Source organism: Nyctibius grandis, chromosome 1 (assembly GCF_013368605.1).
Source record: "Nyctibius grandis isolate bNycGra1 chromosome 1, bNycGra1.pri, whole genome shotgun sequence".
Taxonomy (NCBI): Eukaryota; Metazoa; Chordata; class Aves; order Nyctibiiformes; family Nyctibiidae; genus Nyctibius; species Nyctibius grandis.
This window is the reverse complement of record NC_090658.1, coordinates 132,864,964-132,881,434: the sequence shown is the minus strand read 5'-3', so window position 1 is coordinate 132,881,434 and position 16,471 is coordinate 132,864,964. Positions and strand designations below refer to the sequence as shown.

The following is a 16,471-nucleotide window of genomic DNA, read 5'->3' as shown; positions in this document are numbered from 1 at the left end:
CAGGGAGGTGGTGGAGTCCCCATCTCTGGAGGGGTTTAAGAAAAGCCTGGACATGGCACTTAGTGCCCTGGTCTAGTTGCCATGGTGGTGTCAGGGCAATGGTTGGACTCGATGATCCCAGAGGGCTCTGCCAACCTCACTGATTCTGTGATTCTGCGAGTGTTGTGGGTCCTCTGGGGAGTCAGGTCGTGCAGAGCCAGCAGTGCCCGGGTAACCACCCCAGTGACACTGTGCACAGCCAGAATTACCTCCTCAGGATCAGGAATTACAAATTTGAGTACAGATGTGGCAAAAGTGGGACCAGCGAGGAAAAACTAATCAGGGGCAGGTTGTTTATGAAGGCAGAGTCAAGGGCAGAGAAAGGGAGGGATCAGGATGGCTGAGGATGGACAAGCATGGAAACACAAAGCCTGTGTGTGCTTGGGGAATAAAAGGGTCATGAATAAGCACGGCGCTGGTGAGCACACTTGCCTGCTCAAGTCCTGGACCTGCCCACCACGGTCTGTCCTACCTCCATATTAAACTCTGTTCCTCTTTTCCTGAGTGTGTCACTAGCAAACCTCAAGCAGGACTGGATGGCACTTAGGACATGGAATCACAGACTGGTTTGGGTTGGGAGGGACCTTAAAGCCCATCCAGTTCCACCCCCCTGCCACGGGCAGGGACACCTTCCACCAGACCAGGTTGCTCCCAGCCCCATCCAACCTGGCCTTGAACACTGCCAGGGAGGGGGCAGCCACAGCTGCTCTGGGCAACCTGGGCCAGGGCCTCACCACCCTCACATGAGGTCTATGTGCCAGCAGCTGGTCAGACTGGGCCCCGTGGCCCACTAACTGACAGATGAACCATCTGCAGCCAGCTACTAAAGGGGGATGTGTGAGTATGGGGGGGGTGTGTGCACATGTGCACTTATTGCCACATGTGAACTTCAATTCTGATGAGCCATCCAGGAGGAACAGCATCAATCATCCACATTGGCCATGCCTGTGAGTGGCTTGTGTTTATGTGGGTGTCACCAGTAAAGGCACCACACTGTCTGTGCAGCCAGCCGTGCGTGTGCTCTGCTTGTGAACACACGTGTGCGTGTACACACACCTCTGCAACAGGATACCTCTTCTATGATACTAATACCTCCTCAGCCTCACCACTGGCTGGACCTACAGAGGGGAAAAGCAGCAAGCAGAACAAGAGCTGAAGCCTCTTGGGCTTTAAAAATGCAAAAGACTTGTCTTCCCTTAGCAGTTGTTATTGGTGCTCAACTCAACCGATGTGTGAGGGAGCTAAAGAACTGAAGGCAAAGGAAGAACGAAATCACAGAATCACAGAATCAACGAGGCTGGCAGAGCCCTCTGGGATCATCGAGTCCAACCATTGCCCTGACACCACCATGGCAACTAGACCAGGGCACTAAGTGCCATGGCCAGGCTTTTCTTCAACCCCTCCAGAGATGGGGACTCCACCACCTCCCTGGGCAGCCCCTTCCAATGGCTAATGACCCTTGCTGAGAAGAAAGGCTTCCTAATGTCCAACCTGAACCTCCCCTGGCCAAGCTTGAGGCTGTGTCCTCTTGTCCTGTCGCTGGTTGCCTGGGAAAATAGAGGCTTATTTCACAGAACCACTGAACAGCTGAGGCTGGAAGAGACATATGGAGGTTGTCTTGTCCCACCCCATCGCTGAAAGCACGGTCAACTAGAGCACGCTGCTTTGGATTGTTCCTGGCTGGGTTTTGAGTACCACCATGGAAGGAGACTCCACAGCGTCTCTGGGCAACCTCTCCCAGCATTCAATCACCTTTGCAGTAAAAAAAAGTTGTTTTGCATATTTAAGTGGAACTTCCCATTTCAGTTTGTGCCCATTACCTCTTATTCTGCCACTGGATACACCGAGAATAGTGTAGCTATGCCCTCTTCACTGCTTCCTACCAGGTACTTACACACATTGACAACATCCCCCCAAGGCTTCTCTTCTCCAGGGTGAACAGTGTCAGGTCTCCTGGCCTCTCCTCGTGTGCCAGATGCTCCAGGCCTTTAATCATCCCTGTGGCCCTTCGCTGGACTCTCTCCAGCCAGCTGGCCCCCAGCCTGCACTACTGCACGGGATTATTCCTCCCCAGGGGCAGCACTTGGTGTTTCCCTTCATGAGGTTCCTGTCTGCCCAGTTCTCTGGTCTGTTGAGGTCCCCCTGAATGGCCAGTACTAGCCAGTATGCTGACTGGTGTGGCTATTAAATAGGTAAGTTTGACCAAGGGATAAGAAGAGAGAAGTCCTGTTCTGGGTGAGAAACTACTAATTAAAAAAAACACACCTAATTTTCAGAAGTGCACAAAATTATAAATGGGTGAAAAAGGACCAGCACGAAGTATCTGGACTAGAAAACAGGACAAACAGCAAAACAAGAGTAATGGAGAATCAACACCCTGAACAAAGGTGATGGTGAAGAAAGGTGAGGGTAAACAGAATATTAGTAAAAAATAAAGTTAATTCTTGGAGGAAATGACTTGTTTGTAACAGGCTGCCCAGGGCAGTGGCGGAGTCCCCATCCCTGGGGGGATTTAAAAGCCGTGTAGATGTGGTGCTGAGGGACATGGGTTAGTGGTGGCCTTGGCAGTGCTGGGTTAAGGGTTGGGCTCGATGACCTTAAAGGTCTTTTCAATCAACATGATTCTGTGATTCTGTGAGTGTTTGCACCAAATTGCCTGGAAACTCTGCCAAGACTGAGAGCACTGCACCCACACCACGTTACCTGTCCCGTGTGACAATCAGAACACACAGTGCTCAGGCACACAGAGAAATCAAAGTCCTACTATGTGAAACCTACATCGGTGAACTCCGTCTGGTCACCCCCCACTCAACAAGGTAACACAGACAGGAAGGAGAAAGGCACAAACTGTTTTCACAGATGAGGAATCCTGACAACCAGTTCTGTTGTTCAAGACAGCCCCACTGCCAGAGGAAGGGGCAGAGGACAAGACAAGACACCATTTTGAGCAGCCTGTGACAAATATTGTCCTTTGTGTGTGGTTAAACACAAATCCCACCCCCCCAACTCCACAACTTACCCATTACTACCAGGGATCTCATCTCCTTACCTGGGATTCGGTGAGGTATCCAGCATCACGCCCCTGATCAAGACCAGTCTTTACAACCTAGTCAAAGAACAACAAAGATACGCTGCTGTTAAGTCATGTCTGCCAACAGCCGTGTTTTTATCTGATTACTTGTTCAGCTGCACCTCCTGTTTTCACCAGTGCCCCCTCCTCAATATTGAAGGCACGCTTCAGACTCTCTGGGTCCTGTCCATGCTGCTCAAAGCAGAGCTATGAATCACTTTGTCCTTCTAGAACAGACCAGGTTCATCAAGACTGATCTTCTGTGAAGATCAGGATGTATGGCTTGACTCAGAGAAGGAACCACCTTCCCTCTGTCTGTTGCCATATTATCCCCCAGATCCACCTTCACTGTAGTTCTTTCTTGGGCCTACCTAAAGGGAGGTTGTAGTGAAGTGGGAGTTGGCCTCTTCTCCCGGGCAACTAGGGATAGGACAAGAGGACACAGCCTCAAGCTTCGCCAGGGGAGGTTCAGGTTGGACATGAGGAAGAATTTCTTTTCAGAAAGGGTTATTAGACATTGGAAGGGGCTGCCCAGGGAGGTGGTGGAGTCACCATCGCTGGAGGGGTTTAAGAAAAGCCTGGCCATGGCACTTAGTGCCCTGGTCTAGTTGCCATGGTGGTGTCAGGGCAATGGTTGGACTCGATGATCCCAGAGGGCTCTTCCAACCTCATTGATTCTGTGATTCTGAGTTACCTCAATGATCTTCAGGGGAGCAGGGTAGAGTCCTTTGGTTTGCTTCTGAACTTTGCTCTCCACTGTCTTGTAGACTTGCCGCCTCACAAAGGGAAGAGCCATAGCATAGTCTGTTATCTCTGCAAGATGGGACAAAACACGTCTCAGTACAGTGCTATACACACCATCAGCCTTTAAATGATTAACCTCAAAGTTCAAGAGTATAGAGGTGACTGTTGCATATCTGCAACAGAAACATGCACCTGAAACTCAGCCACATGGTCTGCTCAGAAGGGTTTCCATGGCTTGTTCCACAGACAAGTCTCACTTAGGGCTAAAGCATCCTCATCCAACTGGTGACAGACTGAGCTCTGTGGACTGGAACTCACACAGAGATGTCATCGTTTCTGGGCTCTAACTGCATAAGGGTGCTGCTGAAGAGGGTTGGCACCGAGCAGATCCACATGCCTCTTCCCACTTGATTACACAAGCTTGGTACAGAACTTTCTCCTAGAACTTTGAAGATGGGTAGTCCTCTGGAGGTAGCTGCTGCTCCCTCCCTGAGGCCTGGTACCCTTCTAGTACACTTCAGGAGCCACCATGGGCAACTCTGGCAACGCCACTTGAAGATCAGCTCTGCAGAGCAATGTTTTCTCTACCAACCCACCTGGCTCAAGAGACGATTACGACATAAAATAACTTTGTTTTGAAAATGGAATTAAGTAGGAGCATGAACACATCCCTGAGAAGCAAAGCTGGATTATACTCACTATAGTCCCTTGGGATTTGGCTACGATGCCCACAACTTACTCTGTATTAGCCCTTTTGGTCTTTTGGTAGACACAGTCCTGTTGGCTAGTCCTCTGGCAAAGTCAATTGCTACCTCCTCCAAGTACTCAATCGTTCTTGCTTCTGGAGTCTTCACACTTGGCCCTGTGAACAAGAGAAGTCTTGAGGAAATGCAGCAGAAGTTATCACTGATGGGTGATGATGCAGAGAAGCAAGGATGAGACAGCAACATGATGTTCCTTTGGATTGCTACCACTCTATTCCCCCCCTGCCTGTATGACTTTTCTTGATTATGAATAATGATGGAAAGGCTCAACAGGCAACTACACAAAGGCCCCGAGGCATTTAATACCCGTGGCATTATACAGAAGTGCCAAAATGCCACCTCCCAGCAGGAGCAGACAGCAGTATGTCACTTAAACATCAACACTACTGTCACAGAGCCACGGGACAGAGAGGGAGTCCCTGGAGAGGGACTTTTTACAAGGGCATGGAGTGACAGGACGAGGGGGAACGGTTTTAAACTGAAAGAGGGGAGACTGAGATGAGATGTGAGGAAGAAATTCTTTGCTGTGAGGGTGGTGAGACCCTGGCCCAGGTTGCCCAGAGAAGCTGTGGCTGCCCCCTCCCTGGCAGTGTTCAAGGCCAGGTTGGATGGGGCTTGGAGCAACTTGGTCTGGTGGAAGGTGTCCCTGCCCGTGGCAGGGGGTTGGAACTGGATGGGCTTTAAGGTCCCTTCCAACCCAAACCATTCTATGAACAGCTTTGGTTGGAAGGGGACGTGGAAGGCCACCCCATCTGACCCACTGCTCAAAGCAGGGCCAAGTTCAAAGATAAATCCAACTCTAGAATTAGATCAGGTTGCTCAGGGCCATGTTCTGTCAGTCTCTGAACATCTCCAAGGCTGGTGGTCCCATCACCTCTCTGGACCCGTTTCAGTGCCTGACCATCTTGTTGCACTGTGTCCCTGAAAATTACCTGTACTGGAGCTGATGTCCAACGAAACCTCAACATTTGACCTCAGGTACAGGAAATTTCTCACTTGCTTTAGCTAGTGCCACACACAGCAACACTTAGCGAGGCTCCATGTGCTGTGCCATGCATCCTGTGGCCCACCTGTGCTAACTTAAAGCTGTCCCACAAACAATGAAGCAAGCCACCACAAAACGAGTTTCAGCCATCTCTGAGGGTGGGCTGCACAATTTGCAAGCACAGGACTTGTATCATCTGGTTCAGGTTGGACATGAGGAAGCATTTCTTCTCAGCAAGGGTCATTAGCCATTGGAAGGGGCTGCCCAGGGAGGTGGTGGAGTCACCATCTCTGGAGGGGTTTAAGGAAAGCCTGGACATGGCACTTAGTGCCCTGGTCTAGTTGCCATGGTGGTGTCAGGGCAACGGTTGGACTCGATGATCCCAAAGGGCTCTGCCAACCTCATCGATTCTGTGATCAGTACAGGAGGCTGGAGCACAGGGCTGAGAAGGCACTTGGGTAAAGTTGCTGGAGGCAAAATAATGAGTCATTAATGAAAGAGCATAAGGAACCTGCAGCTAAACGTGCAGCTGCCTCTGAACTAGCAGAACAAACCTGCTGAGGTTATAACTCTTTATCTCTACAGCTGGGCAACCTCATCAACCTTCACTATGAACTGCTCCAGCCACATGCAGATGCTGCACAGAGCCCTCGGATCTAAGAAAACACCACAGCAGACAACTACTGCCTGACACAGAAGACAATTAAAGAAGAAAATCAGAAAACCCCTCCTCTTTCACCTCCCGCTACTCTCGCCCTCCACCAAGAGCTGAGGTCCTCAACTTCAAGGCTTCCCTCTCTTCATGTAAAAACTTGAGAGCGGATACTCAGCAGAGCCCAGATGCTGCTGGCTTGCTGGAGGGTCTCTCAGCAAGAAGCAAATAAACCGAAATCTGGTACATTTTGACCAGATCATGAAAGCTCACTGTTAGGAAGCCTCACTCGTACTCTGGCAGTATGTCAGAGCCAGCGTAGAGGAAAACAGTCCAAACAAAACAACATATTTCATTTTATAGGCAGCTTGAAACTTAACCCAGAGCTGCTGCATAATCTAATTTCAGCAATGCCCAACGGATTTTAGAGAATTTATTGGCAACTTGAGAGCATTTGGGATTTCTGAGCTCAAATCTTACCAGCTTCCAAATTCACTTCCCACCACTTCAAGAATGCCATAGAGCTCCCTGCTGAAGGAGAACTGATTGCATCCCATGAAACTGCCTCCTGATTAATGCTGTCTCTCTCCTTCCAAGCTTTCTATCATCAGTTAGAGCATCACCCCAGTTCAAGCTGCTTTTGCCCAGACATTGAGAACAAACATGAGAATCCTCAGCAGAAAGCCTCCTGGCACTGGCTGCTATTTGAATAAACAAGGAATGCCTCTAACACTTGCATATAATTTGGTTTATTGTGTTCCTCCTACGTGCTTATCTGGTCTGAGCTAGGATTCCAGACAGCTCTTCAGAAAGTTCAGGTTTCCTTTGAGCAAGACAGTGTAATAATGGGTATAAAAAGCCACATTTGCTGGCTCTTAAAGGGCAATTCCCATTTATACAGTGGTAAAGTTCACTCAGATGACTTTAACTCAAGCCTGGGTACCAGTTTCTTTTTGTTTATTTTGTTTTCTTCACCTTCAGGAGCTAAGGGGCACCAGGGCACTTTGGCCACGCTCTGCCTGGGGAAACAAAGCTCAGCACAGTACAACTGTGCAGCAGTAGCAGCTGGCACAGTGGTTTCCATCCTAACTCCTGGCTGCAGCCGCTCAGACCTTTCAGAGAAGGCTGTGGAGGCTTTGCTCCTCCATTTAGTCACCTTCCAAGAAAGCCCCCCCAGTGAAGGAACAGCAGAAGCAAGAAATTATTCACTAGCCCACTCAGCACTTGGAAGTGCCATTTGGTCTGCAGTTCACAAGGAATTTCTGCAGCCAACTCGAAGCCACTTGGCAGTTCAGAGTGTGTAAGCTGTGGGCGTTGGCTTCTTCTCAAGATCTTGTCACAGAGATTAACATCTGCAGGCTGCATAAACGCAGACATCGGTCATCCATTCTCCTTTCATTATGGGCTGCAATCTGTCCCTCTGACATGATAAATGAGGAATGCAGGTTCTTATCGGTATAATTAGCTTAGGCAAGAGAGCCAGCAGGCCTGCCCTCTGTGCTAACCTTTCCCTGCTCACTTAGCTTTAGCAGGAGCCTGACCTTTCAAGGTCCCCGTGCACATTCCTCTAAGGTGGGAGCGGATATTGCACTGCAGAGCACGGTGAGGACTTTGCAGTCCATGTGCTTTGCCCCCACCACACTGCTGACTGCACCAATGGCTTCTCCATCCATTTCAGTAAGGTGCAGAGGTTAACTGACAGGCAGCACATCAAGAAGCTGAGAGGCATCACATCTGACCTAGTGGGTCCACCAGCTGGTCAACCAGACCCATCTTCTTCGCTCTGTCAGCACGGATGTTCCTTCCAGTCAGCATCATATCAAAGGCAGCAGGAAGCCCCACCTGGAAGGGCAGGAAGGGGGTTTCAGAATGGGAGCATGCCACGCAGCAGAAGAGGCTATGGAGTGCAGTTTTGCCTCTTACTCACCATCTTTGGCAGCCTCTGAGTACCCCCTGCTCCTGGCAGGAGACCCAGCAACACTTCAGGTGTTCCCAAGACTGTTTTCTTGTCCTTTGTCGCTATTCTGTAGTGACAGGCGATGGCAACCTTAAAAAAGGAAGAGAAAACGAAAGGTTTCATGTGAAAGACAACAGAACTGGGCGTCCATCACCAAGGTCTCTTCTCCACACTGCCTCAGCTTTCCTCCCAACCCTACCCCAGCTCCCTAATTCAGCTGCCCAAATTCCCTCTGTGCCCACTGACGGCTTCTTCCAACAAGGGCACACAAGGCAGGTGACAGCAAGCAGCCATGACATGAACGTGAGACTATCAAACTGAGCCAAGCTATTTTTAAATCTCATCTAGACTATCAAGAGCTAAATTCATTCACTACAAGACAGCACGGTCCCATTTACAGATCAGCCACGATACTTGGTTTATCACTGGATCACCGAGTCCAGAACTGTCACCACAGTGCCTGGCTGCGACTGCTTGAGGAATCAGCATGCAGCTGAAGAGACCCCATTCCCATGAGGTTATTCTGCTTTAGTAACACCTTTGTCCCAGGTATTACCACAGCCTTTCAGTTTACAAAATCCTAAATGGAGATTATGAAGCAAATGCTGCATCCAGCCAAAGTGGCAAGCGAGGGAGTGGAGTACACAGGCCAGGGTGGAGCCTGGCTGGGTTCCCCACACTCATCCCTCTCACAACCACCTTTAAAAGAACAGAAGTTGCTGGGATACCAGACTCAGTTCATCTGAAAAGCAGCAATTTCCAGCCTGAACTACGCCAGCAGCATTTATCCAGATCCAATGCCTGTGGGCAACAGCTGCTTTTCTCTGGGACGCTCTCATCTAAATATTAGCCTGGCCCACACAGGCTTATATTTGATCAGCTCTTTCAACAGAAGCAAAAAACTTAGCATGGCAGAGCCCTGAAGCACAACCAAGCCATTAACCTGCCACAAACTCATTTGGATGGATGTAATGAACCCACGTTGTGTCTCAAATCCCTCTCACAGTGAGTAGTGCTGCAGGCATTGCTTGGATACTTTAAAGAATCAACTCCCACTGCTGCTTGTCAGACCCAGAATTGTTCAATACCTCCAGTCCTCCTCCCAGGCAGGAGCCACTGATGGCAGCAACTACGGGCTTTGGAGACTGCTCAATTTTTTCTAGCATCTTCTGTCCGTCCTGAGAGAGCTGAGTCACTTCCTGAGAAGTCTTGCAGGCTTCAATCATGCTGCGGCGAGGCAGAAAGGCTGATCAGAATTAGAAAAGCACTGAGAAAACAGCAGTAAAATGAGAGTGCTTCAAGGAGTTTGTTCCCCTTTTCCCACAAAGCTCCAGTGGCTGACGGACAGGCAAGAGCTATTTAGTCCCTGAGCCTCAGATTAAGAGACAACACAGGCAGACTACTAAATTCAGTGGGTTAAGTCACTGTGCCTGCAGGCAGTGAATGAGTTCCCTTGTGTCAGAGCTGTGAAAGCCTTTGGGGGAGAGGAGGAAGGGTCAGAGGAAGCCTCAAAGCGCTTGCCAGGAAGGGTGGAGGGGAGAGCCCAGCATCACTCTTTAGAGGAGCAGATGGCCAGTGCTCTGATGTTGCACTCCGCCAATTAGAGACTCCCTGTGCCAATTAATTCTCAGGGAGGCCAGCAGCGTTTGCCAGGCTTGGAGCTTTGAGACAGGCAAACATCTCATCTGTCCTTTTTCTCTGCTTACCAGCTCTAGCCACTGCCTGCTTCCCACCGCAACATCTACCCAGCCTCTGCCCCTGCCAGCCAAAAAGGCAGGAAGGTTTTGAAGGGTCTATTTGTAATTTACCGTCTTTCCTCAGAGCTTTCTGGCTTTTTATGTCTTTAAACAACTATTCTGTCCTGCCCGACGTCAGGACTAGGAGCCAACGGCACTCCAGGCCCCAGTGGGAGCACCCACACGCGTTGTCCCCCATCCTGCAGGAGTTACCCACACTGAACTGCCTGGGAGGCTGCTCCACGTGGCAGAGAGCCAAACCCTGCCCAATCGAGGGGCCACGCTGGCAGACAGCCAGGCACTCAAACCCAGCTTAAACGAAGTCCTGCATGTAAATTATCTGCTCTTGTGTCCCAGACCAAAGGACAATGCTGGCCCCCGAGCCAGGAAGGGTTTCCTTGGCTGCGCCCCAGCACGCAGGAAGAAGTGACCAAGTGTTACAGCCAAATGGGGTTTAACGACTTGCCATGTTCCTCTTTATCAAGGTCCTAACTCCATTCGAGCAAGTTAGGCATCCTGTGCACGCAGATTTCATTCCCAGCCTCTGCCTCACCCCTGGGGAGACATCAGTGACAAACTGCTCGGACTTCACACGCACCAGACCACTGGCCCTGGATGCTGGACTTCAGAGAAAGCTCCAGCAGCACAACTTCTAACAAACACCCCTGTACTTACTCAATATCTGCTCCAGCAATGAAAGAGCCTGGCTTTGAGGAGATGAGGACGGCACTTTTGACAGCTTCATTGGCCCAGATCTCGTTCATCACGTCAGTAAACTCTGTGCTCAGTTGTCTGGATAGAGTGTTCACCTGAAGGCAGCAAAGAAGCATTGTAAATAGGGAGCCAACCATCATATCATCATATAATTTGCACAGAAGACAGACTGACAACAAAAAGCCAAAGCCAATGGTAGGTCTGAATGGATTCCAGTAGGAGCAGCAGCTCTGTAGCCTTTCAAGATCTGCCTTTTGAAAAGGACTAGAGCCACCAGGAATTTACCCAAGAGCATTGCTTGGCACCGTGTAACACTTCTGGGGTGCTCACAGCGAGCCCAGATCTGCTATAAAAGTTAGTTCATCCTGTGTCGTAACACAGCAAGGAAGTAACTCCATGAGGAACCCCTGCAGCAGCTCAGCAAGTGATCTGTTATTAAGAAGTTCCCCCTTAACCTCAACAACAGTGGGTTTGTGACCTCAAACTCAGATTTTATGAGCTTCTAAGCTGTTTTTTTCTATATAATGGACACTCTCCTTAACCACCTTGAATCCAAGAGCTTGTTAAGATTGAGCAATACCTTGTGCCAGTGAGAGAGACGAGTTAGTTTAGTACATACAACATATTGCCATGAGGCACTTTGAGATGTCTCATTAAATGCACAAACGCTCGTTCTCCTGTTTCTACTTTGTTCACAACTTTGAAAGGCTGCAGGTGAGGAGAGTTTTTAGTCTTAAATTAGCATTTTCAGTGCCTTCTCCTACGACTGCTACTCCTGCCATCTCAGAATGCTGTGATCACTGATCAGTACCTTTGAATTTGGTGTGTTGAAGCGTACGACAGCGACATCTCCTTTGATATCACAGCTGACGTGGGTTCTAGCTGGAAGGAAACAGAAACACCTCATCAGCTTATTCTCAGGGGCTTTTCAGAAAGAAAATGAACTCGCAGAGAAAAGCTTTACACTTACTCTGAAGAGCAGTGGAGGTGGAGATGTTACGGCAAGCATAACCTACAGAAAAGACATTGCAGATGTTAAAGGAATTCTCAGTAGTCTCAGCTTAAGGCTCCTTTATTCTCCCTTCTCCCCTCACACAGCATTTGGGAAAACCCTGGGTCTGAGCCAGTTCCTTCTCTCACAGCTTGACCTGTGCTGCCACCAGAGTCCAGCAGACTCCACGCTACTGAAGTGACCTTCACAGCACAGAAGCCACCCCGCAGCCTCCAGGACCAGCAATGCCCAGCTGAGGGCAAGAAAATCAAAACCAAAGCCTGGCAAGAGGTGAACTTCGGAGGGTTCCAAGCCTGCAAGTCAACTTCTCTGCACATCAAACATAACTGCCCTAGAATATTTCTGTAAAAACACACTCTTACTGCACAGATCACACGCTGTCCATCTGGGGAGCCACAAAAAGAGCACACAAAATATTTATTCTCCCCTCCATCTATCAACAAAACACTCGATCCACCTCTACTATTTACAGGTGGAAGCACCTAGACAAGCTTGTCTCGTTTCAAAGCGCTCTGAAAGCTCAGCCCACGGCATGAACAAGTTCTGCCCACAAGTGAAACGCCACTTTTCTGACTCATAAACCCCAGGTCTCCTTTTTTTCTGCTGAGAAATTTGGCTTGATGATCTCTCTACACCGATGAACCTCAGTTCTATTCCTGCCACCTTGATCTTGACCAAAAGGATCCTCTAACGCAGATCTAGGCTGAATCCCTGCCAGAGCTGCTTTAAGTCTGAAATCTAGTACAAGTGTCACTTCTTAAGCACCACAAACAACTGGAACGTGGTCATTTAGCTAGGGGGGGTTTACTGCTCAACGCTGGTAGAACATTCAGGAAGGAAACGCTCCCATTCCCAGCAGTAAGAAGGCAGAAAAACCAGTACAGGGAGAACAAACTCAGCCTGCACCTCCCCACCAGCTGCCTCCCGCAGCCCCATGACAGAAGGGAGCTGGAGGCAGCTCTGCTGCACTTTGGCCCTCTTTCCACCTTGTCCCCGGTGCTGGCAGCAGAGCCTGACCTTTGCGCCCCGTTCCCTGAGCCCAGGACACACGGTGCGACGCTGCGGGGATGGAAATTCAGCGTCAGTCTGTCCCAGCAAGCAGGTTTGTGTGTCATGTGCCCACAACACCATTTTATAAACAAAAAGTGAACTCTTTCCACTCCAAAGCGACTTTAAAAGTATTTTTGGACTAGGACAATACCCAGATTGTGACTGCTGCAGCCAACATTAATTTCCATAAACTTTTTGTGCGCTGAAGTCCTGAAACTAAACACCAATGCTCCTGTCCCACAAAACTGAGCATGGTCTGACGACAATTTCTCTGCTGATAGATGCTCCTCAGCAGAACCTGATGCACTTTCCATGGCAGTATTTTACCTCAACAGAAGCCACTGCTTTAAAAAGGCAAGGACTGAACTATCTGAATGAATTCCCTTCAATCCAGTAGTGCTGCCCATGGCCAGGCACGGCAGGAAGGACAATCAGACCCAACAAATCTCAGTCACAAGGCAAGTGATGATGTTTTTCTTCCACCCCCTCAGTCAGGCGTCTGCGAAGGCTGGGATGTGGGAAGATAAGCAGCACGCTGCTCTCCAGCGCTGCCCGAGAGCAAGGCACTGACTACGAGTGAAAAATCACATGCAGAACACACAATCTCAATTAAAAGTGAAAGGATTAATTAACTTTTTTCTCTTTCTATGGTCTAACATGCTTTCCTCTTCTCATATCAGTTCCCAGACTGTTTCCACGAAAGCTTTAAACCTTGAATTCCTCTCTGCCTTTGTTCCAGCAAAACAAAAGATATGAAGTAGGGAAAAAATAAAAAATCAAGGGCACAACTGAACAAATCTCCCTACATTTTAATATAAACTCTTTTGGGAAAGGTACTGTCATCAGAGTAACAGCTGCTTAATATGTGAGTGAGGTTTCTTCAGCCTGACAGTATTTTATATTAGAGCCCAGAACACTTGTGGAAAACACATCTAAATAATGTCGATCCCATTTTCACCACTTACTCTAATTAAAAGACCATCTAGAGCAGGGACACCAATCCTTCACACAGTTGCTCTGAGGACTTTGCTGAGAACTTGGATGCAGCAGAGAACAGAGAACATCCCTTTCACACAGTCCAGCCGGGACCGTTTTCCTCCCACTTTCTCTTTTCTCTGTGATTTCCTCGCCCAGCACTTCCCCATCCCACCCTTCCACTCACCCGGCCGCGGCATGCCACTCCAACTGGGAACAGCATCCATGGAGAAAAGCCTTCCTGCAGCCCTGGCCCAAGCCAAGCACCAGCAGAGCGAAGGGGCTGAAGCTCAGGAGGAGACTGCCCACGCTTGCAGCCCCTACCAGCGAGCTGGTGGCACAGGTACGAGCTGCGAGATGGGAAACGTCTGACAAACTGAGCTCTCCTGTCCCCTCTGGGGACCTGCTGGCACATGGCACGTGGCTCAGCCGGTATGGCCAGCTCTCGAGCTTGCACTGCCTTCTGTATGCTTTTGGGCAAGGCCTGCAGCCAAATTAACAAGCGCTTCGTTAGGACAGAACCCTGCTCCTGGCTCACGTACACACTCGCTCCAACACTGCACGTAAGACAGGTATTAGGTTTAAACAAAAATGTGGCTAGATTTCATGTCAACATCAATGCCAGACCCTGGGACCCTTGGAAGCACAGCCTGGAGAAGAGAAGGCTCTGGGGAGACCTTCTAGCACCTTCCAGTGCCTGAAGGGGCTACAGGAAAGCTGGAGAGGGGCTTTTTACAAGGGCATGGAGTGACAGGACGAGGGGGAATGGTTTTAAACTGACAGAGGGGAGATTGAGATGAGATCTGAGGAAGAAATTCTTTGGTGTGAGGGTGGTGAGAGCCTGGCCCAGGTTGCCCAGAGCAGCTGTGGCTGCCCCCTCCCTGGCAGTGTTCAAGGCCAGGTTGGATGGGGCTGGGAGCAACCTGGTCTGGTGGAAGGTGTCCCTGCCCGTGGCAGGGGGTTGGAACTGGATGGGCTTTAAGGTTCCTCCCAACCCAAACCAGGCTGTGATTCTATGAAATAAAGCCTCAGAGCCTTGTCCTTCGGCCTTCCTAGGGGCACCTGGTGACTCCTTGCTGTGGTACCTCTGCAAGGAAGCACGAGGACCCAGCGCTGCAAACAAGCAGGAGTGCCAAGGCCCTGCCTGGGTTGGCAGATCACAAGGGACCATTAGTCTGTATACCAAAATAAAGACAGATTGTGGGGCACCTGGAGGCGCAAACACACCTGGGGGCATCCCCCCACCCACAGACACACCTGCCTGCCTGGAGGGCAGCCCCAAGATCCAGATGGCCAAGGACGTGGGGACACCCCCCCCAGGCGTGCACACATGGGGCACGCAGATGTGTAAGGACACAAGGACACCCTCTGCCCGTGGATCAGCTCACGTGCTGAGAACAATCCTGCCTGGAGGGTCCGTCCCCTTATGCAGGGTCACAGGGACCGTGCTCGGGGGCACGGACCCCTGCTCTGAAGAAACCCTGGGGCAGGGGGGGAGGACAGGGACATGTCAGGGATGCCCCTGTGCGATCCACAGGCCGTGGGGACAACACCTCGTATGGGACACGGACACACACAGGGACACCTCCGTGGCGGCAGCCCCCACCCCACAGCTCCCCTGGAGACATACACACTGGGAACGGCCCCCACCCCGTCCCTCAGAGCCCCTTCCCCCGTAACACTCCTGTTCCTCGCAGCCCCCACGCTGACACGTATCCCTGAGCCCCCACCGCCCGCTGACCCCCCCCCCCCCCCCCGTGACACCCTGCCCTCCACCCCCCCAAAAACACCCTCACGCGTGGGTAGACCACCCGCTGCCCCTCACAGCCCCCCTCAGTGACCTCCCTGCCCCTCAGAATCACAGAATCAATGAGGTTGGAAGAGACCTCAGGGATCATCGAGTCCAACCATTGCCCTGACACCACCATGGCAACTAGACCAGGGCACTAAGTGCCATGGCCAGGCTTTTCTTAAACCCCTCCAGAGATGGGGACTCCACCACCTCCCTGGGCAGCCCCTTCCAATGGCTAATGACACTTGCTGAGAAGAAATGCTTCCTAATGTCCAACCTGAACCTCCCCTGGCCAAGCTTGAGGCTGTGCCCTCTTGTCCTGTCGCTGGTTTTCTGGGAGAAGAGGCCGACTCCCACTGCGCTACAACCTCCCTTCAGGTAGCTGTAGACTGCACTAAGGTCACCTCTGAGCCTCCTCTTCTCCAGGCTAAACACCCCCAGCTCCCTCAGCCGTTCCTCGCAGGTCAGACCCTCCAGACCCTTCCCCAGCTTGGTCGCCCTCCTCTGCACTCGCTCCAACACCTCAACATCTCTCTTGAAGTGCGGGGCCCACAACTGCACACAATACTCAAGATGCCACCTCACCAGTGCCGAGTACAGAGGGACGATCCCTTCCCCAGACCGGCTGGCTACACTCGACCCCCCTCCCCCGGTGCCACCCTCACGCCCGGGACACGCTCACGCGAGGCTCCCCCACCCAACCCCGACGGACCGCGCCCATTCCCCCACCCCACCCCACCCCACCCCCGGCACAGGAGGCAGCCGCCGGCGCCCCGGAGGCTGGGGCTCACCCGCGGGCGGGGGCCGGCGGGACGGGCCGTACTTGGCGGCGGCCGTGAAGCGCCCCAGGCTGCCGATCGCGCGCACCGCCGCCGCCATCTTTGCTGCGCGCGAGGTCGAATGAGGGAGAGGCCGCCCGGGGGCTTGGCCACGCCGTCCCCGCCAGCACCGCCCCGCCAGAGGCTGCCCGCGGCGCTGCCT

The 16,471-nt window shown here is 51.3% G+C and overlaps 2 protein-coding genes across 2 annotated transcripts in view; both read right to left on the bottom strand.

The window, feature by feature from the left end:
* HADHA (hydroxyacyl-CoA dehydrogenase trifunctional multienzyme complex subunit alpha) overlaps window positions 1-16,399 on the bottom strand; it is a 28,369-nt gene extending 11,970 nt beyond the window's left edge. The window contains exons 1-10 of the mRNA XM_068410747.1: window positions 16,282-16,399; window positions 11,632-11,673; window positions 11,473-11,543; window positions 10,623-10,756; window positions 9,300-9,438; window positions 8,182-8,301; window positions 7,994-8,096; window positions 4,593-4,715; window positions 3,804-3,922; window positions 3,089-3,145 (exon numbers count right to left, since the gene is read on the bottom strand). Coding sequence (XP_068266848.1) covers window positions 3,089-3,145; window positions 3,804-3,922; window positions 4,593-4,715; window positions 7,994-8,096; window positions 8,182-8,301; window positions 9,300-9,438; window positions 10,623-10,756; window positions 11,473-11,543; window positions 11,632-11,673; window positions 16,282-16,369 — 996 coding nt within the window. The 5' untranslated portion in view covers window positions 16,370-16,399. The remainder of the gene's footprint in view (window positions 1-3,088; window positions 3,146-3,803; window positions 3,923-4,592; window positions 4,716-7,993; window positions 8,097-8,181; window positions 8,302-9,299; window positions 9,439-10,622; window positions 10,757-11,472; window positions 11,544-11,631; window positions 11,674-16,281) is intronic.
* The window catches only part of DTNB (dystrobrevin beta), a 648,286-nt gene that overhangs the window by 445,124 nt on the left and 186,691 nt on the right, over window positions 1-16,471 (bottom strand). The window lies entirely within an intron of this gene.